The sequence below is a fragment of the Mesoplodon mirus genome (genome assembly GCF_964341445.2).
Source record: "Mesoplodon mirus genome assembly, chromosome: 17".
In the NCBI taxonomy this organism is placed as follows: domain Eukaryota; kingdom Metazoa; phylum Chordata; class Mammalia; order Artiodactyla; family Ziphiidae; genus Mesoplodon; species Mesoplodon mirus.
In genome coordinates this window covers 47,796,693-47,824,246 of record NC_138993.1, presented here as the reverse complement: position 1 = coordinate 47,824,246, position 27,554 = coordinate 47,796,693, and the positions used below count along the sequence as shown (strand labels likewise).

General features: G+C 39.2%; 1 protein-coding gene across 3 annotated transcripts in view; it reads left to right on the top strand.

Annotated features, from left to right (window-relative positions):
* The window catches only part of KLF12 (KLF transcription factor 12), a 461,550-nt gene that overhangs the window by 362,179 nt on the left and 71,817 nt on the right, over positions 1–27,554 (top strand). For all 3 annotated transcript variants that reach the window (XM_082601894.1, XM_082601896.1, XM_082601895.1), the window contains one exon: positions 20,353–20,415. In XM_082601894.1, coding sequence (XP_082458020.1) covers positions 20,353–20,415 — 63 coding nt within the window. The remainder of the gene's footprint in view (positions 1–20,352; positions 20,416–27,554) is intronic.

The window sequence follows — 27,554 nt, the reverse complement described above, 5'->3', positions numbered from 1 at the left end:
ATCCACAATACTTACACAGCTCTGCACTCTGGTATCTTGAAAAACACTCATTTTACTAATAAAAATATGAGTGGAGAATTGGTAATGGAGAGAAAATAAATGCTGAGTTTGTATTAATAGTGAGATATACAAGCGGACAGATCTAGTAAAGAGTTGGAAATGCAGAATTAGAATTTGGGCAAGGTTAGAACGAAGAATGTAACTGTGAGTGATACCAGCATGATGTACCTTAATGAAGTCTATGGAAACTAAGGGAAGAGGCAGGAGAGGAGGAGAAAAAGAAGGTGATGGGGGTGTGTCAGAGGTGTCCTGAGACGTGGCCGTCAAGAGAAGTACAAGTTTCTGTTGATGGGAATGGAAATTGGTGCAGCCACTGTGGAAAACAGTATGGAGGTTTCTCAAGAAACTAAAAATAGAACTAGCATATGATCCAGCAGTTCCACTCCTGAGTATATAATGAAAAAAATGAAAACACTAATTCAAAAAGATACATGCATCTCTATGTTCAGAGCAGCATTATTTACAATAGCCAAGATGTGGAAGCAACTGAAGTGTCCATCGACAGATGAATGGATAAAGAAGATGTGGTAAAAAAAAAAAAAAAAAAAAAAAAAGATGTGGTATATATACAATGGAATACTACCCAGCCATAAAAAAAGAATGAAGTTTTCCATTTGCAGCAACATGGATGGCCTTAGAGGGCATTATGCTGAGTGAAATGTCAGAGAAGGATAAGTACCATATGATATCACTTTATATGGAATCTAAAAACGAGTGAATATAACAAAAAAGAAGCAGACTTGCAGATACAGAGAACAAACTAGTGGTTACCATGGGAGGGGGCAACATAGGGGTGGGGATTAAAAGGTACAAACTATTGTGTATAAAATAAGCTACAAGAATATATTGTACAACATGGGGAATATAGCCAGTATTTTATAATAATATAAATGGAGTATAACCTTTAACAAAAAGAAAAGAGAAGTGCAGGTTTCAGGCCTGTTGTGAGGGAAGTGAGGGCTCAGTCAGGCTAATTACTAAAGTGAATTTATACTGACTTAAAACCAATTCCCAAGTAGTGGAGGTAGACGCCAGATCACAAGAGGTTAAAAAAAAAAAAGTAATGCCTAAGAACTAGGGTCAGATGCTAATTAACCACTTGTCGCAGAGGGTAAGTTGTAAAGAAGCAGCAGAAGTTGTGTTTTTTTTCACCCTCTTTTTATTTAATAGAAAGCCTATTCTGCATATTCTTGAGGTTCAGGGGAGAAAAGGTAATACAGACATACTTCATTCCGTTGTGCTTCGCTGTATCACGATACTGCGTTTTTACAGACTGAAGGTTTGTGCCAACCTGACTCAAGCATGTCTGTTGGTGCCGTTTTTCTAACAGCATTTGCTCACTTTTGCCTGTATCACATTTTGGTAATTCTCGCAATATTTCAAACTTTTTCATTATTATTGTTATGGTGATCTGTGGTCAGTGATCTTTAATGTTGCTATTGCAAAAAGATTACGACTCAAGACTCAGATGACGGTCAGCGTTTTTTAGCAATAAAGTATTTTTTAATTAAGGTATGTACATTGTTTCAGACATAATAAAATTGCACACTTAATAGACTACAGTATAGTGTAAACATAACTTTTATGTGCACTGGGAAACCCCAAAATTTGTGTCACTCGCTTTATTGCAATATGAAGCACAGGATGGCATAATTGAATTTAAGACTGCAAATATATTTCCAAACTGTGTACTTATGGATTAATTCATGGTCAAGGTGAAAAAAAAAAAGAAAAGTAGAGTGTATACAGGCTCTTACGTGACTTACAACTGGCATTCCGCAGTAATTCACATTGGCAAAATAGAAATATTCTCTCTTTGAAGCCCTTGAACCCTTATGTTGGTAATGCTGTTACCTAAAAAAAAAAGCGTAATTTAATCCATCCATGATTTGCTTCCCGTGGTGTGAATGAATCAAATGGGGGAGCAAGCGTGTGTTTAGCATAATGATACATGTCTGAGCAGAAGCGAATCTCAGGATCCCTGCTATTCAGTACTACTCAGCATACAGAAAGCAGTAAATCAGTCTGACTGACTGTCCTGCTTTGCCCTGCCCAGAACGGTGCTGCTTTTATAAACACAGCCACAATTAGTAGATGACTTAGCAAATTAGGGCCCCTGACACCACTACAGTAAACTTTCTTGACTCTCATGACAGCCATTCCTCTGATATGCAGTCAACAGCAAATTTGAATATGGATAAACTCAGAAGAAACTAAAGTCACCTCACAGCCACTGGGTCATACTTCCTAATCAGCAGAGAATTTGTCTAGTTAGTTTCACATTTAATTTCCAAAATACCCGTTACTCTGGGATTCTAACAGAATGCTGTCTACTACAGCTAAACTGATTTGAGTTTGTCTTGCTACATTTAACAGGTTGTTGCAATACTCTGGTGACTTTTTATTCAAAAATGAAGCTTTTACATTTCTTCATGATGAATTTCCCTAGTTATGGACAAATTGAGAGCTGGCTGTTTTGAGATAGTCTTTATTGTTGTCTCCTAGCATTTAGACTGTACCTAGTACCCAGAGACGTAGCATCCTCTTATTATTGCCCTTGCTTCAGACGAAAGTGAGACACAGAAACATAGGGCAGTCCTGAGCAGACATCAGCACTGCAACGTGGGACTCTCCTAGGGAAGGTCAGGATCGTCACCGTAGCTAAGACTTGTCCATCACGTGCTGTGCTCCAAGCATTGTTCTGAGTGAGAGGATGTAATTACCCTCACTATAAAGATGGGAGAACTGAGATAGATAGATACCTAAAAGATTAGGTATCTTATCCATAGACCAAACAACCAGTAAGCGCTAGAACTTCACAGTGAACCCAGGCAGCCTGGTCCAGAGTCCGTACTCTTAACCATGCACTATGTAGCCCTGCTATGAAATTTCTGTGATGTTTGAACTCTTGAGCCTGGGAAGTTTTTCAGGGCAGGAGCAATATTTTATGGATTTGTACATCACCAATGTCTAGCACAAGGCCTGGCAAACAGTAGAAACTAAGAAATTCTTTCAGTTCGTTAATTATTATTTTTGAATGTTGAAGTGTCATTTTATCCCTTGTACAACTAGCTGAATCATATTGCTTTCTTTCTCAGATCTCCAGGGCAGGAATGCAAGAGTGAAACCTTCAGCTGATTCTATTTCAATTTTATCAATTCTTTAAAAAAAAAAATCACGATAGTTCTGTTTTACTGTTTGTTAATATGCAGTTTTTAGGCCTGTGTACTTTGTATGGTATTGTTTAGTACATGTATGGAATTTTTTTTTCTAGGTTGGTTCTTCTCATTTCTGCAGATTTTGCAGGGACTCTATAAAAACTCTTGCTTTCTTTTCTTCAAAGAAAAAATAATGCTAAATAGTAAGGATGCATTTGTGAGCAGTTTCCAGACCCAGCCTATTTTGCATAACACCTGTATTTAATCAGGGACTACAAATTTAAGCAAACTGCTCTAATCATATTTTGTAAATTCAGTTTGTTTGATTATTTAAAAGAGACTATCAGGATTGGTAGATTTAAATATGGGTTAATTCTGTTTAATGGCTATTCATGCTTCCACATTTTCTAATAAGGAGATTGAGGGAAAATAGTCCCCCAAAATTTTGCAGAATTTTTTAAAGATCTTTTAACTTACAGACTTAAAATCATAATTTCACTTTTTGACAATGGTGTTATGTGCATTATTCTCATGTTTGGCCAGATCACATGGGAAATTTAAGTACTATGAAAGCTCAATATAAAATTGTTTGAAATATATATATACATACACACACATACATACATATATAAATTATATGTTGTTTCCCAAACAGCAACCAATTATCCAATCCTCTGACACCAGCAGTGTGTCCAACAATTCAGTTCAGTTCTGACACTAATTACCCACAGCTAGCAAAGACCCACAGGTCAAGGGCTCAGTCCTATAGGACTGCCCCCCCTTTAGATGCCAGCCACATATGGGGTCCCCAGGCTGTCTGGTCAACTACAAATTTGAGGGTTCCTAAGATCCCCTCTCAAGCTCAAAAATTCATTAGGATGATTCACAGAACTTAGAAAAGTGCTTTACTCATGATTACCAGTGTATTATAACAGATGCAACTCAGGAACAGTGAAATGAAAGAGGTGCAAAGGGCAGGGTATCAGGGAGAGGGGTGTGGAGCTACCATGCCCCCTCCAGGCACACCACCCTCCTTACCCACTGTTATGTTTACCAGCTTGGTAGCTCTCTGAATCCCATCATTTAGGGGCTTTTATGGCGGTTTCATTACATAAGCATGATTGCTGAAATTGTTGGCCATTGGTGATTGAACTCAATCCCCAACCCCTCCCCCCTCCATGGGGGTAGGTCTGAAAGTTCTAACCCTCTAATCATTGCTTGGTCTTTCTGGTGACCAGCCCTCCTGCAGAAGCTACCTGGGAGCCTGACCCTGAGTCACCTCATTACCATAAACTCAGTTGTAGTCAAAAGGGGCTTGTGAGGAATAACAAGAGACACGCTATCACTTAGGAAATTGCCAGGGTTTTAGGAGCTCTATGCAAGCACCTGGGGCAAAGACCAAATATATATCTTTTCTTATACCAGGTATATGTGGACCACTGTATGTATTATAAGCAATATTTTGAGGTTAGATGGTCATTTAAAGAGTTCAGACGACTTCATGACTACTTATAAACATAATTCTCAATTTCAAGCAACATTGTTTGGTAAACACGAAACTATAAGCAAGAAAATTTTGCAATGTGTTCTACTATTCTAGCTGTTCTCCACTTGATATTTTTTTTTAAAAAATAGAGTTACTTCTTTGCTCATAAAATAAACAGAGTGGGACATTGTTTAAGAGCGTGGTGTGGAGTCTGTGCAGCTTGGACTTGAGTTTCAGCACTGTTGTGTGACCCTGGGCTAGGTATATCACAGCTCTCTAAGCTTGCCTTTTCCTTACTACAAAGTGGGAATGATGATGTCTATGTCATGGGCTGCTGTGTGGAGAAGTGAAACTGTCCAGTAAAACTCTGACCATGTACCCAGTTCACGGTAAGCTCACTTTTAAGAAAATCTTTGTGTATGTGTCACTGCTGTGTGTCAGGGACACTTTGTTTTCCATTGTGCTTTCTTCGTAACATACAGAATGATAGCTTCCCTTTTCTTAAGAGAAAAAAAAAAACACAAATGACTTCTTTTGGTCCCAACTGGCTGTTCCAGCTATTTCTCTTCTTTCATGGGAAAGCTCCTCAAACAGAAGTCGTTTTCCAATATTCTTTTATCCCCATTTTTAAAACTTTTTAAAAGAAGCTTTATTTTTTTTACAGAAGTTTTATGTTCATGGCAAAATTGAGTGAAAAGAATGACAGTTCCCGTGTACTCCCTGTACCCCCAACCTCCTCCGCTATTAACGTCCCACACCAGAGCGGTACATTTGTTACAACTGATGAACCTATACTGATACATCATCATCACCCAAAGTCCATAGTTTACATTCACGCTTGCTGTTGTACAGTCTATGAATTTTGACAAATGTATAATGATATGTGTCCCCCATTGTAGTATCATGCAGAATAATTTTACTGCCCTAAAATCCTCTGTGCTCTGCCAATTCATCCATTCCTCCCTCCCCCCGCAACCACTAATCTTTTCAGTGTCTCCATAGTTCTGCCTTTTCCAGAATGTCATATTGTTGGAATCATACCATTTGTAGCCTTTTTAGATTGGTTTCTTTCTCTTAGTAAGATGCACTTAAAGTTCATCCATGTGTTTTCATGGCTTGATAGTTCACTTCTTATTAACACTGAATAATATTCCACAGTCTGGATGTACCACAGTTTATTTATCCACTCACCTACTAAAGGGCATCTTGATTGTTTCCAAGTTTTGGTAATTATCAATAAAGCTGCTATAAACAACAGTGTGCAGGTTTTTGTGTGGACATATGTTCTCTCTCTTTTTTAAAATTTTTATTGGAGTACAGTTGATTTACAAGGTTGTGTTAGTTTCTGCTGTACAGCAAAGTGAATCAGTTATACATACACATATATCCACTCTTTTTTACACTCATTTCCCATATAGGTCATTACAGAGTATTGAGTGGAGTTCTCTGTGCTATACAGTAGGTCCTTACTACTTATCTATTTTATATATAGTAGTGTGTATATGTCAATCCCAGTCTCCCAATTTAGCCCTCCCCCCCTTATCACCCTGGTAACCATAAGTTTGTTTCCTATATCTGTGACTCTATTTCTGTTTTGTAAATAAATTCATTTTTACCATTATTTTAGATTCCACATATAGGCAATATCATATGATATTTGTCTTTCTTGGTCTGACTTATTTCACTCATTATGACAATCTCTGGGTCCATCCATGTTGCTGCAAATAGGACCTAATTAAACTAAAAGCTTTTGTACAGCAAAGGAAGCCATAAACGAAACAAAAAGACAACCCACAGAATGGGAGAAAATATTTGCAAATGAAGCAATTGGCAAGGAATTAACCTCCAAAATATACAAACAGTTCATGCAACTTAATATCATAAAAACAAACAATCCAATCAAAAAATGGGCGGAAGATCTAAATAGACATTTCTCCAAAGAAGACACACAGGTGGCCAAAAAGCACATGAAAAGATGCTCAACATCACTAATTACTAGAGAAATGCAAATCAAAACTACAATGAGGTATCACCTCACACCAGTCAGAATGGCCATCATCAAAAAAATCTACAATCAAAAAATGCTGGAGAGGGTGTGGAGAAAAGGCAACTCTCCTACACTGTTGGTGGGAATGTAAATTGGTACGGCCACCATGGAGAACAGTCTGGAGGTTCCTTAAAAAACTAAAAATAGAGCTACCATATGATCCAGCAATCCCACTCCTGGGCATATATCACAGAAAACCATAATTCAAAAAGATACATGCACCCCAGTGTTCGTTGAAGTACTATTTACAATTGCCAAGACATGGAAGCAGCCTAAATGCCCATGGACAGAGGAATGGATAAAGAAGATGTGGTACATATATACAATGGAATATTAGTCATAAAAAAAGAATGAAATAATGCCATTTGCAGCAACATGGATGGACCTAGAGATTGTTATCCCCATTTTGAGGCTTTAACGCTCTAGAGCCTGGTGCTCATTCCTTCTGTAGCTTTACTGAGAAAACTATTCTTAGGATGGTTACCTGTTGACCATGTAATGGGCCTTTCCCATTTCCCACTCTCATTCCTTTTAGACAATTTGACAAAGTGGCTGTGTTTACTTCTCACAGGATCTTTTTTTTTTTTTTTTTGCGGTACGCGGGCCTCTCACTGTTGTGGCCTCTGCCGTTGCGGAGCACAGGCTCCGGACGCGCAGGCTCAGCGGCCATGGCTCACGGGCCCAGCTCCGTGGCATGTGGGATCTTCCCGGACCGGGGCACGAACCCGCGTCCCCTGCATCGGCAGGCGGACTCTCAACCACTGCGCCACCAGGGAGGCCCCACAGGATCTTTTTATATTAGTTTTCCTCTTATCTGTCTTAGTCCTTCTAACTCCTTGATTCTTCCTTTTCCTCTTGCCCTCAGCCGTAAGATATCTGAGTCAGCGCCTCCAAACTCCTCTGCCTTTGTAGTTTTCCTTTAGAAATCTCACCCACTTTTTCAGCTACAGTTTTCTGCACTATGTTTATGAAAATCAGATCCATTCCTGCAAGTCTGCCCTCTAGCTGCCTAAAATTAAAACCGTGTTTCCCACCATTCCTCTAGTCTCTCAGAACTCGAGTCTTGCCTTTATCCAGTGTCAACAGATCATGTGGCTACTGCTTGTTATCGCATCAGTTCTTTTCTCCCTGTTCCCTCAGGACCTCTTTGGGTTTGACTTCTGTCCCTTTCTATCTGAACGTTGCAACATCATCCAGATTATCTTCATATTAGTCATCTGTGCACCACGGGCAGATGAATTCTTACGTGATACCATTTCTCCTGTGAAATGAAGTCTTCCATCAGTTTTGCACGTTCTAGGGAGAAAAATCCCAAAACATCTATCACCAGTCATCAAAGACATTCCACCTTCTGGGCTGCACTCCCTTGCATGAACTCCTCCTTCTGCCTAAGGTAACCGCATGCTCTTCTCGTCTCCCACCTCTTTCTGTTTGTTCCTCTTTTATCTCCTCATCTGCACACCTGCACGCCTGGGGGCTTCTCCACGCCTGCTCAGGAGATGGAGACGGGGAGACCCGACCCCATCTCATACCCTTAGCTTGAAGTGATTTTTCTCTCCACTGCCCTCTTGAAGTAATCAGTGCTTCCATTTTTTCATCATCTACTGTCTTATGCCAACTCTTCTGTTTGGAGAACGGATGTTCTTAATCTTATACTATTATTTAACCTTTCTGAGGCGATTGTATACTCACCCAGTTGAACTACAGTCTGTTTTTAAGGTCAGAGGCCATATCTTGGATTACTTTAATATCACCTGAATTGGTTGGCAGGTGCACAGCGCTTAATACACTTTAATCAGTTCTTTCTTCTTTATCCTTTTTTCAATCACAGTAATGGTTGGGTGCTTCATAAGCAGCCAGAACAACAATATTGCAATCTGTATTAAACTCAGAAATAACCAAAATAGCGAAATTAGCTGTGCTTAGGTTCGCCTATTTTGTTAATATAATAACATCCCATAGGTGTTTCTGCAGGGAATCTCTGTAACCTCTTGGGTCAGTGCTACATGAAGCAGTGGAAAAAGAAAATACCAGTGGCTGGCGGTGGGAGAGGAGGGAATGGTGAATGTGAATGCAATTAATGTAAATGATGGTGTTCAATGGTAGAAGGCCTGGTGCATTTTGGAAGTGCTTATATGGTGGGTGCATTGCTCTTTGTCCAATTCTGTTGGTAAGTGGGTGTGTGATATTTCATATATTTCTTGCCAGTCTCCACAGGCACCTTTAGCCCTGTGGGTACCGATTGATGTGTTTGGCAGCTCTTGGCCTGCGATGCTAAGTTCTAAAATAATGTGTCTCTGCATAAGCCAGTAAGTCATTTCCTGGCTCTTTTGCCTTAAAGTTCTGCAAGCTTCTTGGCCGTCAGTTTCGGCAGTGAAAGGACAGCCTCTACAGCCGTCTACAAATCAGACTGCTCTCTGATTCAGTACTGAGTCCATCTCTTGGATACCATTCCTTTTGATTTATTTGGTGTCTACTTAAAGAAAGACAAATCAGGCTTTATACACACATACAAATCCATAAATCCAATTCTTTTAAGCACATTATTAAAATAGAGATAACAGTTACATTTAATTACCAGGTTGAAGTTTTTCTAGCATTTGAAGTTTTACTCCAAGGGAAATGTAAGCTACATTTTCTCCTTAGCAATTGCTTATCACCTTTGGGGTCTACTTTATGCCATTTTCATTATGCCTGTGAACCAAACGATGTAAAATTTTGTCCTACTCAAAGGAAAAATCGTGCAGGCCAGTGAGCTATAACCCCTTCTTGAGAGAACGCTGAATTGTAATAGGTCCAATTTGGGGTGACAGAATGCCCATATTACATACTTTAACTTTGCCTCTTTTTTCAGCCTAAATGAGGCATCTCAAAATTAATGCAGCCAGAGGCAGTAAAAGCGTTTGAAGTAATTCTTCCAATACTCCAATTTCTCCACAGAGCGCACCAAATAAAAGGCATTAGCAGTGTGACTAATAGAATAACTACCAATCAGAATGTCTGTCAATTCATGAAATTTTCAGCACCATCCATACTAACAACTAAATCAAAGTATTTCAGTTCACATATTAAAAGTTGGGAACCTTAACGCACCATATACTGAATGCTGAAGAATAATATGTCAGACTTATGTAGATGCAAAATGAAGTGAAAAATTTAAGCAACTATCAGGGTAGCTCAGGTCAGAGCAGGCATGTGGAATCCATATTACCTGGATGAATATCAGTTCCACAATATAGGTTGTTGCTCTGTAGACATGATCTAAACTCCCCCCCGTAGCATTATTTTTATTAATCTTTTATTTTTTTAATTTTTTTAATTTTTAATTTTTATTATTATTTTTTAATTTATTTATTTTTGGCTGTATTGGGTCTTCGTTCCTTCACACGGGCTTTCTCTTGTTGCGTGAGCGGGGACTACTCTTGGTTGTGGTGCGCGAGCTTCTCCTTGCAGTGGCTTCTCTTGTGGAGCACGGGCTCTAGGCCCGCGGGCTTCAGTAGTTGTGGCACGTGGGGTCAGTAGTTGTGGCTCGCGGGATCTAGAGCACAGGCTCAGTAGTTGTGGTGCACGGGCTTAGTTGCTCCACGGCATGTGGGATCTTCCCGGACCAGGGCTCGAACCCGTGTTCCCGGCATTGGCAGGCAGATTCTTAACCACTGCGCCACCAGAGAAGCCCTTTGTTAACCTTTTAAAATGACTTCATCTTTTTTTCTTCTACTCCTTTCTACCACTTCTTAGCACACCTGTTATTAGTAATTCTCTACCCAATGCATGGAAAAGATGATGGTGAAAGCATTAGAATTGTTGATTGATGAGTTTAATTACTAAAAAAAAGTGTGAGAGAGAATGTACACACACAGATATACTCATATTTATAAACTTATAAAATGAATGCTATCAACTATAACTAACTGTTGAAAAGCATGAAATAAAATAGGGAAAAAGGAGTTCCTAGAAGATCTATATTGCTTATACTCTTATCCCAGCAAATAAATAGCACTTTAAAAATGTTTTATTTTTAAATAATTTTAGTCTTAAATAACTTTAATATTTAAAAGTTGCAAAAATACTATAGAGAGTTCACAGATCCCTTTCACTCAGCTTCTGTATGCTTTATATCTTAAATAATAATAGTACAGTTGTCCAAACCAAAAAAATTATTATTGGTTCAACACTATTAATTGAACTGTAGACCTCATTTAAATTTCACCAGTGTCTCCACAATGTCCACTAATTTTCCACGAATTTCTCCAGAGATGAGGAAGTGATAGACACATCTGCTTTGGCATCCTGGCCCTGGATGGGTCCTGTGCTCAGACTGTGCTGGGCATGGGCTAATGCAGGGTCCAAAGAACCCATCTCCTGTGGGACCCAGGAGACAACACTCAGGCCCATTCCATTTTCATTCACCTCTCTTCCACTTTATATTTTACCATATAAATACATATTAAATATAAAAATAAATGCATATTAAATCTGTGTATAAAATTATTATGTACATTTACTTATTTATCTTTCCAGATTATTGCAAGAACAAATCTCAGGGAAAATAAAAAGGCTACTATTGCTAGTTCTCATCATCTCCTTCTCTTTAAATAGCAATATTTAATTGTATCAGATGTAGGGTCCAATTCAGGGCATATAGTGGAAAGCTAAGGAGGAAATTGTTTCTGCTTCTCATTGAATGATTGCATCTGTGCAATCATTGCAAGCCTGATGAGAAGGATAAATGCAGAGAAAAATGAGTCTGTAGTATGGACATGATGTAGGTTGGTGAGTCAGGGAAGGTGCCCTGAGAGGCACCCTTTGAGCTGAGAGCTGAGGATGAGTAAGAGTTAACCAGATGACAGGGCGGAGGTCCTGTTGGGGGTTCTACAGAAAAGGAAGAACATAGGCAAAGGCACCAAAACTGAAAGGAGACCAGGGTGATGGGATCACAGAAAGCACAGATATTGTTGGAAAGTGAAGCTAGAGAGGTAGGCAGGGGCCCGATCGTAGGCATTTAGGCTGTGTTGAGATCTGGGTCTATTTGAAGAGCAATGAAAAGCCACTAAAGGGATAACAGAGCGAGGAAAACACAGGTTTGCCTCTTAAAAAGATCACTGTGGTGCTAGTGTAAAGAATGGATTGGGGGAGGAGCTTTAGGGAGTAGTGCTGGTAGGAGAGAAGAGTGGGTTAAAATAGGTTGATGGCTGTGGAAATGAAAAGTGGGTAGGATGTAGCAGACGGGCCTGAAAATGGGTTGGATGTGGGGAGAGAGGTTCCGTCAAGGATGATTCCTGGGCTGCTGGGTTCTTTGACGCTCTTGTGGTTGGTGCCATTTACTGCCCAAGGTAATACTGAAGGAGAAACAGATTATTTTTGGCTTTTCTGGCATTGAGGGAAGGGTAGAGAAGATCAGGTCTCTTAATCTTGGTCGTGAGATTACATGAGCCTAAATTGAGTCATGAAACTCCAACTTCCCATCCATATGTGGGGAATCTCCAGGGTTCCCTGTTATTACATAATCTCCTGCCCCTCCAGACCTGCCAGCCCTTGGCACCCTGAACAATTTGTAGTTTTCCTGTGGCTATTTCTACCCTTCCATGCCTCTTTGTATCTTTGGATTCCCCTTTCCTCTTCCATAGCTGAAAACTTTTCCTTTAAAACTTACCCGTATTTATAATCCAAGGAAAAGTCTTTGTCTGCTCCAAAGCTTAATTCTGATGCCCTTTTATCTGCTCCCATGACCAGCTATTACACTGCACCCTGATGGCCAATCATTTGTCTAAACTCATGCCATGCTATACGCTTCCTGATGTCAGGAATCACGTTTTAATAGATGTAATATCCTCTCCCCTAACACAGTTCCCCATGCTTAAGAGCCTAGAAGAGTGTCTGGCATAATAGATGCTCAAGTAATATTTGAATTCATGAGTAAATACTAGGTATGCAATAAATGTTGCTTAAATTAAAAATATACATGAAGTATATACATTGCTTTGTCCAGTAGAGGAAAGATTGATATTGTTCCACAACTGACTGTCCTGATTACTGATTCCTTTTCAGACATTCATTTATTGATCTGTGTTCTACACCTGCCTTAACATTCTAACTCATCTTTCCCCAATTTTTCTAAGAAACTCTCCCTTCCAGGCACATCTTTTTATTCACCTCACGCCTTCAATTCACGCTTCTCTTCTTGGAGTATCTTCCTACCATCATTCACTTCTGATGATGAAATTTTTACTTTTCCTTCATGCCCAGCTTAAAGGTCTTCTCCTCAAAACCTTCTCTGTTATTTTACAGTTTGAATTAATTCTAACCTCTTCTTTCCTCCAATAAAACTTGAAATCCCTTTTAATTTTTCTACCCTATTTTATGGTAGTTGCTCCCTCTTTATTTCAACTAGACTGCAAGCTGCCTGAGGGGAGAGATCCTATCTTAGCCCACAATGCAAGACTTCATGGGTAGTAGCTGTTAAGGAAAATGTGTTGGATTTAGTTAATATTGATCAATTATTGAAGCTCTAGGTGCTCTGGAGGTGCTCAGTAAAATAGCTCAGATTTGTAAATCTAACATGTTTTATCCTTTTTCTACATCTCATTGCTTAACAAGTATTTATTATATGCCTGCTCTGTATTATGCATTTTGCTAAGCTCTGAGGATGCAGTGGTGACTTAGACATAGCCATTGCCACCCATCCTAGAAGTTCTGGTCTAGTAGGGAAATAGGGCTAATGCTCCAACAGTTATTTATTGGGTGCCCACTTTGTGGCAGGTAAAGGAGTTAATGACAGTGAGTGAAAAGAGAAAAGCTCCCTTGTCCCCTTAGAGCATATCATCTACTTGGAGAGGCAGACAAAATGAACTAAATGTACAAACAACTGTAATCTTTAGTTAATGTGTGCTAAGTATCCCGGGCTGTGAGAACTTGGAACAAGTTGGCCTAGACCTAGAGGTTGGGGACGGCTTCTTAGAGTTGAGCATTCCCTAACCAGGGGACAAGGGAAGAAGAGGATCTTCAGTGTCACTGCCACAGAGAGAGCAAGTGGGGATGCTGGGAGATGAACCTGGCATTAATTAATGTGATGTAATTATACCAACCAAATTTCCCTCTTTAGAATTTCTCATTCTGTTGATGTGTAGCAGAAATACATGTTTTTCCTTTCAAAGCACTATATTTTTAACAAAATTTATACTGTTAAAGTTAACTGTGAAGAAATGATCACATTAATTCTGTATGATATTTAAATTCAGCCTACTCTTCTGAAAATAACATCAATGGCTCTGCATAGAGAGAATTAAATATAATGGGAGGGGAAAAGAACTCTTAGAAAATATATGGCATTCCTAATGGTCATCTAGTCACTGACTTGATGAAAACTGAGAATAAAAAGGGCCCACTTAGTTTAAATACTGGAGTCATGCTTATATTTTTATTTGGTCAAGTGTAGTGTGTGTGTGTGTGTGTATTATGATAAAAACATCCAAACCAACCTGAATAATCATGAGAACTTGTATTCAATACAACTGTGTGTAAGAAGGCAGCAATACCAAGAATTACTTTAAAATTATCTTTCATGTGATTCTACATAGGAAAATTCTGATTCTTAAGAATAATCGTGGAGTTATTTAGAGATTAATCTTTTCCTCCCCAAATGTAGTAAACTGAGTTGTTAAAGTGTGTATTTTGTCAAATAATTGGATCAATTTATGGATGAAAGTATGGGCTACTCATTTTATTACATAACAGAAGAAAGTGGATTTAAGAATAGGAAATATGTATATATAATAATTTCTTATGATCTTGTAATGAAAATCTCTAATCTTACTAGATGAATAATTTGTTACAATCAATATTTTATTGGTCTTTGAAATAATAATTTACTCTGATTTTTCTCACTTACACAGCCTCTCTAACATATGGGGCATGAGAGCAGGAAACGGCTCAAATGTTATTTCAGGGTTGCAACTGGGTGAATGTTGCTGCCACTTTTGAGCCTGGGAAGATAAGACAAGGAACACCTTTTATTTTTTAAGGGAAAGGTTGGTCGGGGCTGAAAACCCTAAGTCTGGGGTTGATATGGGGCTAGGGCTGGAGATAGAAATCTGGGAGTCATTGTTATATGGATGGTATCTAAGGCCTGTGGATGGGATGAAGTCATCAAGGGGGTGAGGGGAGAGCTATTTTGGAGACTCCTTCATCTAGGGAGTGAGCTGAAACAGGGCAGAGAAAGGTCATGGGAAAATGATCCCCAGGCCATACCAATATTTAGAGCTCAAAAGAATGAGAGGAAGAGGCTTAGGCAAAGGGAAAAAAAAAAAAAAGAGGAGTAAGAAGGCTGGAAAAATGTCACTGATGCCGAGTAGAGAAAGTTTTTCAAGGATGGAGTGATCAGTTCTGTGAGTCACTGTGGAGAATTTGAGAAGATAAGGACTGAGACTTAACCAGTAGGTTTGAAAACATGGAGGCCATTGATGACCGTGACATCGATGGTTTCATCAGACATGTGTGGTCCCAAACTGGATTGGTTTGGGTTCTAGAAAAAATGGGAAGTGAGGAGGTAGATTGATTTTACCATCAAAAACTTACATGTGTTATACATTATGTGTTTAAATGGTAACACAAATAATGCGGAATTTTCATAAAGAGTTCAAGGGAGAACAAAGTATATGACTGTGACTCTATTTCTGGTGAGTCCCCAAGGCTTAATATTTAGCCCGGTGCCAATTTTAGGCCAGGAAAACCAGTACATTCACTTTGCATCTATTTATACTATAGAATGGTCGGTTGGGCTTAAATAAATGCTAAGTCTCGTTAAGGCCCCTGGTGCTAATTCACTTTATTGCATCCTCTGGGGTAGTGGGGGGAGGGAATATACATGAGTTTATAAGTATTGGATGATAATCTGCAGGAAGACAGGTCAGACATACCTGTGTCCAAGTTCTGAGTTTGCTTTTTTCCGTGCAACTCTGGCAACTTATCTAACTCTTCTAAACCTATTTTTCTCAAAGGTAAAATGTGGATACTAATGATACGAGGAGAAAATAAGGTAATGTGGCTAAAGAACTAAGCATGGTGTCTGGCACCTAGTAAAGGCTTAGTAATGGGGATGACTTTATTCATAACTATGATCCCTGACTTGTTCTTGAATGGCATACAGCTGAAATACTATCCAATTTAGTAAACAGGAGATAGTTCTTCTAAGAAAGAAGACAAAATGAGGTGCCAGAGAGGAAGTCATACCTTAGAAACCACAGTATTTGGTTCATGTTACGCTATGGGTGTTTATTTCTCTTTGCTATTTCCTCGCCTTTAGTGAAGTCATATAAGCATAGTAGTCAAGACTGCAGGCTCTGTAGAGCACACTGATCTCAACCCCCTGGAATTCACTGGATATTCCAGTTCCATCTTCTCATCCTTTCCGATCCAATCGGCACTGCTCATGATAATAGCTAACATGTATTAACTGCTTCCTGGGTACCAAGCACTGTTCTAAACACTTTAAAACTATGAACTCATTTAAATCTCACGGACCTGGGAGGTGGCCACTATCATTGCCTCCATTTGTGCAGAAATGAGAAAACAGCAGGGCAGACAGGTTAAGTAACTTGCCCTAAGATGACACTGTTGGTAAATGGTGGAGCCGGAATTCAATGCCAGGCAGCTACACAGTTTGTACTCTTTACCACTTCATCCTGATTCCACTGGGGGCTCTAAGATTGGATTTAAATTGTCACAGTTTTTCTGCGGTGGGGATAGTAAAAAGGTAGGATGGGTGCCCTTCCCAGCAGTTCATCCGTGATCAATAATTTGCATTGGGGATCGAGATATCACATCCCACCGCCGGCCACCAGCCATTCGGGTAGGTTCAGGAAAACATTGAAAAAAACCAGACCGGTCATATTCTCTTGATTAACTATAAATGTTAGTCATTAAAATACAAGATTTGAGGGTCAGGTCCTTTAGTGCTTATACCCAGAGAAGGAAGAATCATTTTTGTATGAAGGTATCTAAAAAGTTCTCACATGCTAAGCAAAAAAGCTAAATTAAGCCTTGTGTTGGGGAAAATTATAAACATGCTGTCTGCCTCAGATGAGTAAGTGTATATAAATAGAACAGTTGGTGTACATGGCCTTAATGTTATAGCTTCCTTTTTTCTGTGTAATGTAAATTACCAAATGCGAGCATTTCCATCTGACCTAAACTGTCAGTCTCAGAAGAGCACATTGTAGGATTGAATACATGTTATACAACAACCAAGATTGCCCTTTTCTTCAGCCTGGTGATTTTTTTTTTCTTTCCGTATCCAGCGGTTAGTACTAAGGCCTGAAACCCTTACTTACAGAACAAAGTGGCTTAGCAGTAATCAAGCCTGTGTGAGGCTAACAGAAGAATAATGAACATTCCCTGCAAGCTTCCTGCCTAGATGCAGGTGCAGGAATCAGGAGGTCATGAATAATGCATGACATGCAGATTAGATGGTGGTTTCTCCTACTGGGGTTTTGACTTTGCTACCTGCCTAGCTGCTATATGTGGAAAGAAGGTAGACGAAGGCAAAAAGTGTCACAATTTAAAGACAGCTCACAGAAACACTGCATATTCTTTTGCAGAAATGAAATTGGGGAGAAGCTGAAATGCAAACCTTCACGGTCTACTTTATCAGATAAAGTAAGCTCCAGGTTATCAATTTACTCACTTTGGGAAGGGGAAAAACCTTTCTTGTTTTACCATTTCAAGAAACCTTATAATTATTTGGTCATACTTACACAATCAGGAATTCTTTGAAGACTGTTGAACAATTACAGAAATTATCAACTTACAATATTTGATCTATGGATCAATGAAGTTTTGCTAAAAGATAGTTACTTAGAGAATATTGTAATTACAGGTTAAACAGACCCATTTTTTCCCACTGATATATGCAGTGAGAAGCATCAAACTTCACCTGTTGGAATTATCATGATGACTAGAAATAGGGTTAAGGAGGAAGCAACATTAGGTAAACATTTAAAGGATGCAGAGTGAATTAAAGAACTGCGAATATGTGGGCTATTACTCTTTCACATCTTATTTAGGCAGTAGGATTCTGACATCCCAGGGGGTATGCAGGCAAGGTTCAAGAGGATTTCCTGCATTTTCCCTTAGGTCAGGGAACTTTAACTGGAGCGACAGTTTTTGGCTCACAATTCCATTTTGATGACTGTGTTTCAAACAGACAGACTGAAAGCAAAAAGAAAGCAAAAAGAATGAGACTTGCTACCTTGTGTATAATTCTTACGCATTTTTATTGGGTGTTTGTTCTCTCTCTCTCTCCCCAAATTGGGGTACTGGAATATGAGCTGGCTTTCATTTCTAGCTGAGTCTGTCATTTCCGATAGGCCCCCCTGTGGCCGGATGCCAAGACCAACAGGTGATCCTTGTAGCTGCAAAACAGCAGGAAGTGGGCCGAGCTTGAATGAGACAGTTCTCCAGAGGGGCTGTCTGGCCTCTCTCCATCTTTCTGCATCATCAACAACCCCTCCCCCATACGGAGCAGAAAATCTGTGCTGAGCAGCTCAGCTGCAGAATCCATTGAGAAGTGCTGTGAGGAAAAGAATGTTAATAAGGGATGTTGGAAGAAATAAGCCTTCTGAGTGCAAAGTGCAGCCTGGCTCTGGATTTATGGAAAGACTGCATTTGGCCCTTCTGAGGGGCTAGAGCTGCATTGCCCGTTTTGAAATGATTCTCACTCGCTGAACAACTATGGAGAACTGGGATTCTAATCAACCTTGGGGCTCTTGGTTCTAAGTGGATTTTTTATTTTTATTTTTATTTTGAGGTATGCGGGCCTCTCACTGTTGTGGCCTCTCCCATTGCGGAGCACAGGCTCCGGACGCGCAGGCTCAGCGGCCATGGCTCACGGGCCCAGCCGCTCCGCGGCATATGGGATCTTCCCGGACCGGGGCATGAACCCGTGTCCCCTGCATCGGCAGGCGGACTCTCAACCACTGCGCCACCAGGGAAGCCCTAAGTGGACTTTAAGACCAATTTAAAATCCCCATTTTGTTTCTTGTCTTGTAAATAGAATAATGTCGGAGACATAAAGGGTAAAGATAACACAAGCTTAACGACTGCCTAGATCTCACAAGTACCTAGTAAAGAAAGAGGTACTTTAGTAGGAAGCCGGAAGGTGTCCACAAGGACAGGAAGTAGAGCAAATTGTGCTGCCAGTAAGTGACCCACAAAGAGGTGGAGGTTCATGGAGTTTCAGCAGCTAGCTCCTGATTGGAAGATATTAGCAGTTCCTAGAAATTTCAGCTATTTCCAGTGGATGACTTCAACCCCGGAAGCTTGGAAAACAATATACTCTTTACTATCTTTTCCCCATAATCTAGCTAAAGGTTTGAAATGACTTTGTTTTCTTTAAAGCCCGGCTGGAGAGTATCACATCTAGCAGACCTTCCTCCTAGAAATAACTATTCACCTTTCCTTTCTCCTCCAGTCTCACAGATTCTGTGCCTGGACATTTGGATGAAGTTATTGCAGGGGAGGAAAACAATTTTTTTTCCTCTACCCTCTCCTGTTTAGGGTCTGGGGGCCTGCAAATTAAACTGACAAAAGATAGATTAGCAAGAGGAAAAAAAATCAAAAGTTTATTTACACATAAAACATGCATGCATACATGCATGCAGGAATACTCAGTGGTGAGTAACTCAAAAGGGTGGTTAAAATTTGAAGCTTATATACCATTCTAACAAAGGGTAATAAATTGTAGAGAAGTGCCTTGTCAAAAGGAAAGGGGGTCTGGGCGTTTGGGGGGGCTAAATTTTAGGAAGGTGACTAGGCAGTGTATGGGGGAAACTAATGGTAAATAAGGGTTGTTTATGCCAGCTCATCTCAATACCATTTTTGGTGATAAGAGTTGTACATTGTACTCTACTTCCTGGTATGGGGGAGGGGGGGAGGGAATGCCTCTAAAAATGAAAATTTCCTTTACAAAAGGGAAATGTATGCCCTGTTTTTAGGTATATAAAGGGAAGGTAGAGAGTTCCTCCTCCTGTTTGTGTTTGTGGTTGCCTTCAAATGAAAATAATCCTTATGCCTCAGTTGCGTATTTTGGGGTGGCGTATACTGATCCCCTTCGTTATCTTGCTTTTCAGGGCTTTAAATCTGGAAGTTGACTGAGGGAGTGTATACTTAGACTGTCTCTTCGTGTCCTCCTTATGGAAACAGGTAGCAGAAAGGGCTCACTGAGGGCCAGCACCAGACCTTACATTACCTTTATGCACTCCTAAACCTGGCAAGGATTAGATAGGCAGCAGTAACTTTTTGTTGGACTGAATGAATGAATCAACTTACTAAAATTGGTCCTGCCTTTGGGGGGGTCTTCACAGTGAACATTGTGACAAGCACTTTGTATGTTAAAAGTGGTGCAGAAGGAAAGAGAGAGACTGACTGCTGGTCTGTAGGCATAGGAATTTAACTGCATCCATTTACTAAGAGGTGCTCAAGTTCTGGGGCATTTTATATTAAGCAAATCTAAAAGAGATCATTTATAAGCCAGATCACTTTTTATTTGTTCATTTATAATCAGGAAAATGCTTTTTCAATGACTGGATTACTCTCATCTCCTACAGGGTACATCCGTCCCCAGTATCAAGGGTCCGGGGAAATCGAATGAATAATCAGAAGTTTGCTTGGTGAGTATACAGTCTATGTGATGAGAATTTATAAGTCTCATGGGAATTTTTAATAGGACTGTGTTAAAAGAGAATTATTCCTGCTTTCTCTGTAGAGAATACATTTCTACTGACTGAACTACATTATTTCCCTTTCCTTTGGAAAATTCTAAACAAACACGAATAGAGTTCCTTTCCAGCCAAATCGACTTCAATCACCAAAAACTGAGTGCAACATTTTTTTCCTAACAGATATGGCATATTTCCAAGGATTATCAACTGTTACATTTTTAAAGAATGTTTCCCGTTTTTAGAAGACACTCACTTTTTTAGTAAGATTTAGATAACAACTCGGATTTTTCTCAGGTACCAGCTTCTACTTCTCATGAAGATTTTCACAGTAAATTAATCTATTAAATTAATTCTGGTGATTACTGTTTAGATGCCCTTTTTATGACCTTAGCCTTAAATATCAAGGGATTTGTTTTTTAATTTGGGGAATACAAAGATCTTCTTTCACTGACTACTTTTTTTTTCTTTTTTACCATCATTATTGGAGTATAATTGCTTTACAATGGTGTGTTAGTTTCTGCTTTATAACAAAGTGAATCAGCTATACATATACATGTATCCCCATATCTCCTCCCTCTTGCATCTCCCTCCCACCTCTGTATCCCACCCCTGTAGGTGGACTGACTAGTTCTTGAACAAAAATAGAGATGGAACTTGTCAGATATGACCTGAAGAGTTATTTCAACCACGGAACATTGATTACTGATTCCTTAAAGAGGGAATTTAAAGTGTTTCACAAATGTTTCATATGAAACAAATGAACAAAAATCAATGTAGATTTAAAATCTATATTTGTTTGCGTTACTCCATTCTCCAAAATTAACCTTTCCACACATAGTGTATCTTCAAAAAAAGGAAGGAAGGAGCAAAGGAAGGGAGGGAGAGAAGTAGGGAAAAGAAAAAAGAAAAAGAAAGAACTGATCTGTGTACTGTCTTACTTCAAAGGTGAATGGACATTCACAGGTCTCCATTCTTTTACTTCATTGAATTGCGCTTAGAATGGGATTTTGATTAAAAACTATGGCATTTTTTTTTTTAGGTATGGGAAGATGATTATCAAAGATTGAGCTTCCAAATTAATTTCACTCCTAAATTAGGATTATTTTTAGACACAAAATAATGATTCTTTGAATTTGAATAGTGCCTAATCAGCTTGCCTCCCTTCCTCCATTAAATCTAATTAACCCTCACAGTAGCTTGGTGATGTTAAATATTATGCTTTTCTTTTTCACAGAGTGGGAAATGGAGTACAGAGGAAACAGCCATTTGCTTACACACTCCCTAAAAGCTGGGGCATCCCTCATGGTTTCTCACAGTCACTAAAGCATACCGTTCCCTGTCAAACCTGGGAAGCTGAGAGGATAATAATGCTGATTGCCATTACATAAAAGGAAAGGGAGAAATCAGGCCCTTTTTTGACTGCATGGAACTGATATTCCTTCTTAGTCCAAAGCATATTGTGCTAAAGAAACTTTATTACAAATAGAGAATATGAGCTGTGCAAGTGATTGACATAAGCTAATGGGTAGAGTACCACGTTGTCAGGTATGAAATCCAGTTTCTACACCTTATTTCTCAGTGGCTATATGTGGAACACTGAGTACATAACACATTTTCTTTCCTTCACTTTTCCTTTCTGGAGTGTTAGAATAACAGTAACTTGTTCCTACATAATTCATAGCACAGTATTTGGTTAGTAAGTTTAAACCACTTTTATCTCCAGAGAAATAATCCATGAAAAACAAAAGGGATCTTTACTACTAGGCTTGAGAAAATTCAACATTTATTTATTCAGCAACATTTATTTACACTCTCAGGCACTAGATTACAAAGATAAATAAAATATGCTTTCTGTCTTTACAGGGCTCACTGTCTTGTAGGAGAGGGGTGTGTGTGATGCCTCACATATATAATATACAATATTACATCATACAAATAATATATAATAAAATGTGGATAATGCTCTAAGAGATACATTCATAGTATAGTGTTCAGAGGAGAATGTTATCAGCTCTGTTTAAGACTAGTTTGGGAGTGAGCAGTTGGGGAGGGGAAAAGTATAGGGGAAGGAAGAGGATTGTCAGAAAACCCATCCCCAAGAAGAAGGTTTTTGAGTGAAGACCCAGAATTAATAGGAAAAGCAGAGGGTTGACACAGTGCTTCCTTTATTGATTGAAACACATATACAAAGACCTGGAGACATTTCTAAATTATTTGGTCATGTGTTTAGTTAAAAATCCTATTGCATATGCTACCTTTAATTTTTTCTTACGTAAATACTATGAGGCTGGTGTATGGAAATAAATCACCCAGCTAGGAAGAAGCCCAGTGAATCACCCAGCATCTACATCTACTTAAGTGATAAACTCTTGCTATTTCTTTGTGAAATATTGACTCTGAAAATCTAGAACTTTTAAATACTCATGCTAGCCATGGATATGAAAGTGATAGTTGCTCTCCGCAAAATAGAAGTTTGGGATAGTTTATAGAATTAGATGGCAAATTCAGCACTAACTTGGTTCTGGCTTGAGTTAGATCTGCAGACATTATATGTGAGTGATGCTGGGTGATTCTGTGAAGCCAGAAAGTGGTGCAATCAGTTAAAAAATATTGTTCATCACATACAGCATTAAACCTCAGTAAAAGATGAAAAAGCTTGAACTTGTAAGTTATGCCTAGGAAATGCATGACAGTTGGTTGTAAATGTCAACAGCTGTGGTTGAACTATCAACCCACTGTTTATTATTGAGTAAAGATGGCTTAAAATTGTAAGTAGTGTTTTTCTTTGCACAATGTCAGTACAAGAGGCAGCATCCATCCACTGGCCTCATTCCTGTGGCAGCATTTCCTTTGGAGCTGAAGAAAGGTGTGGAAAAGAATATCTGTTCAAGACAAACAAACCTGCTGGAATGGAAAGAAAATGTGGTTCAAAAAATATACCTAACCAGAAAGGAGCTGAAAGCACCAGACTGTAAAAGGGTCCAATGACGGATGTTAGGATAGAGCCAGGTCTGTTATAACTATCTGCTAACTTTTAGGATTAAGAAAGGGCAGTAAGAACCTCTTGCAAGATCTATTAGCACCCCCGTAGAGAACACGAGATCACTGGACAACTCATTTAATATTCAGTTAATCAGAGGTAGCGATCCAGACCAGACATAAACTCTATCAGAATGGCTCTCCCCTGGCTCCCCTCCCGCTCTAGTAATATTTATTGATTTGAGGATTGATGAAGCCTTTGAGGTTCAGCACATGAACTTCATTCTCAATGTCACGTGTCACAGCTCTCCTCTTTCACACTTTCCTTTGTCCAATGTGAACCTTTTCAAGAGCATTTAGTATTTTTTCTTACATATGATAATGACAGGAAAAAAATATTTTGCTCCATGGCGGGGGGGACAAATGGGGCAAGTCTTATTAGAGAGTTGAATGTACAGATAGGCTTTTCTTCTTCACAGATCTTTTTGCTTGAAGCTCTTGTATTCTGATACCAAACCCACAGAGCGTGGCTGTTTCCAAGTCGTCTTTCAGCTCTTTTATTCCTAAAGCTATTCTAGAAATCTGGAACCTGTGTTTGGTGTGTAGGTTGAACCAGGACAGGGATGGGCTTGGTGAGGAATATCTCTGAACTGAACGTCGAAGTTGATTTAAGGCTCCAAGCTTGCAAGGATCAGTGGGAGGATTCCAAAAACATACACGTAGTATATGCTCATTTATAGCTTTTCGTTCATTCTTCTCTTTATTTCTCCTTCCAGTCTGCTCCAGTCCCAAAGTTTTCAAAGACTCGGGTGTATATGGTTGTTTTATGATGGTGTAGTCATGGTTGTACTATGCACCCGAAGCATCCATGTAGGGCTATTATGTGACAGAGGTATGTGTCACATAATAGACACTGTGGACTATTTATACGATAATGGAGAAAATCAGGCATTGTGAATAGGAATTGCCATTAGTAAAATAGGATTAATTTTCTCTAACCAACCAGATGCTGCCACCGCCAGTCTCAGTCATGATTCCTTTCTTACCAACATGCCTGAGATGTTACGTAGCTGTCTACAAAAGAAGCTCCAGTTTTAACAGCGTATCCATGCAAATTATGACACATTCTGGGTGTGAATCACATTTCATATTTGGAAGTGAAAAAATTCTGTGTCACCAATTTTGGGGAGGGCAGGAAGAGCCTTTGCACACTTTGATGTTTTATTGTTTGATACGCTGTGCTACAATGAACTTAAATATTTATACACATATAGTTGCAAATGTTAGACATGACTTCATCGAGACTTTTTGAAGGGTATAACCAGTATGGATTTTTGTCATAAAAATAAGGACATTCCTTCTTGCTTAAACTTTTTGCCTTAATAGAGGAAGGTGCTCAAGTTGTTGATATTGGAAACCTTTCAGAAAGCTGAGGTAGAACTAACCCATGTTCTACATGTCCAAATGCGGTAGTTTTCAGCTGTGCGGCTGAAAAGAAACCGTAAGCATTATCAGGTTCAGTTCAACCTCTCACTTTTACAAACGTAGAAATGGAGGTCCAAAGACAGAAATGTGTTCCATGTCGGATGTGGGCATAAAACCAGTTCACTGCACTCCTGTCCAGTCAGCTTTCTGCTACGTGGCAGTTAGTTACCTGTGGGCAGAGCAAGAGAAATGCTAAAGATTAAATCAGATGGATGTTTAATTCATTACAAGCTAAGCAGAAGGCTTTTGTCTGGGAAATTCCCATGAGATTGATGTGACAGGGGAGAGAAAGAAGGAGGAGAGAGAGGCCTGATAAAGACATTGCTTTCCATTCCAATATGTAGCAGTTGCTCCCTGCCAAAATGTTTACTCATCATCCTGCAGATCCTTGCATGCTCATTATTTATAGATAATATTGACTATGTTATTTTAATTACCAGAGCATTTCACTGCTTCTTGTTTTTTTTTTATTCTTTTTTTTTTTTTTTTTTTTTTGCGGTACGCGGGCTTCTCACTGCTGTGGCCTCTCCCGTTGCGGAGCACAGGCTCCGGACATGCAGGCTCAGCGGTCATGGCTCACGGGCCCAGCCGCTCGTGTCATGTGGGATCTTCCCGGACCGGGGCACGAACCCGTGTCCCCTGTATCGGCAGGCGGACTCTCAACCACTGCGCCACCAGGGAAGCCCCTGCTTCTTGACTTACGGGGCATAAATTATGATACTGTGTCTGAACTTTAATATGTGAAAATTCTAGTTCCCGGAGTGCCTGCCTGGCCTTCATTTTTTTTTTTTCTTTTTAAATCCATACGTGTTGGCAAATAAGTAACAGCAGGTTGCCTTTAGATTTAGTTTGGAAGCATGGTCTCTCCAGTGTTTGATAACAGATTCAGAAAATGGGCCGTGGTTTATATAATCATAGACCGGTTTGCGAGTTCTGTGTATCCTGAATTACAATGAAAAGTACTTCCACAGTGTTGCCACATTTAAAATCCCTCCAAATCCGTATCTTTTCTTATGTTATAATCCAGTGCCAGCTAGTAAATTCGTTACTTCCACCACCTCCTCAAATGTAGCTTGGTGACAGTTATGTATCCTTTAAACTTGTAGGCTGTCTTTCAGATTGCCCTTCTTAACGACCTTTGGTCTAATTTTCTTCAATTCTCTATTACCCAGAATTTCAGCAAAACAGTCGATAAAAGTGTTTCACATTCCTGTAATATCAGCTGATTTTTGTGTCTAGTATTACTTCAATCACAATAAAGATGATTTGGGAAAAAAGTTAAAGTAAGTTATTTTCTATAATTATTTTCTAATTATGGGAGAATTAAGGCTATAAGATCATGCTGAGCTAAAAGGTCACCACTTCTGAGACAGTTTTCTATTAAAAGTTCATTCGTAATTTGTTTTTACCAACCCGCTGCTCAGGACCATGTTAGTGTCTTATTGGGCGTGTCAGTATATTCCTTGTTCTTTGTGGCATCGTCTCAGCACTGTAGCTAGGTGTGGTACTATTGTGTATTAAAACATCTCTGTTGTATTAACTAATTTTAGCATGACCAAGAAATATTAGTTCAGTATTCAAAAGGACTTGTTTGGAAAAATCTAAAAATACACGGAGACTTAGCAACATACTTCTATGTAATACAGGGGTCAAAGAAGAAATTTCAAGAGAAATTTAAAAATACTTTTAACTACAGTAGACCCCTGAACAAGCAGGGGTTAGGGGCACTGACCCTGTGTAGTTGAAAGTCTGTGTATAACTTTACAGTCAGCCCTCCATATCCATGCTTCCCCATACACAGGTTCAACCAACCTCTGATCGTGTAGTACTGTAGTACATACTTAATGAAAAAAATCTGCATATACGTGGACCCACACAGTTCAAACCCGTGTTGTTTAAGGGTTAGCTGTAAATGAAAATGAAAACACAACTTATCAAACTTTGTAGGTTGCATCAAAAAGCAGTGCTTAGGAGGAAATTTATTGCACTGAAAGCATATGTTAGAAAAGAAGAAGAATCTAAAGTCAGTAATCTTTTTTATTTTATTTTATTTATTTTTTTATACAGCAGGTTCTTATTAGTCATCCATTTTATACATATTAGTGTATACATGTCAATCCCAATCTCCCAATTCATCACAGCACCACCCCCCCGCCACTTTCCCCCCTTGGTGTCCATATGTTTGTTCTCTACGTCTGTGTCTCTATAGAATCAATCATCTTTAAGTTTTTACCTTAGGACACCAGAAAAAGAAGAGCAAATTAAATCCAAAGTAAGCAGCAGAAAAGAAAAAAAAAACATGACTTGTTTGTAATTCTGGGATTTGTAGCATATTTTTTCATATAATTGTTGTTTCTTAGCTTGGTTTTATATAGCTTAAGGGTATTTAAAATCCACACAATCAGGAATCATGATTTTACTGGGAAAGCTACTTAAACTACAGCTTTTTATAGTTTTAAAGTGTGCAGTGTGCATTATCCTCCGTCACAATCCCCTCCCTGTTACACTTGCTCAGATGTAGACCTTTAAAATAATGGTTGTGTTGTAATGAAACAGGCAGAATAAGGGGATTTAGGGAGTCATTAATGAATAATGCGAGGAAAAAAACTGTCCCAATATGAAAA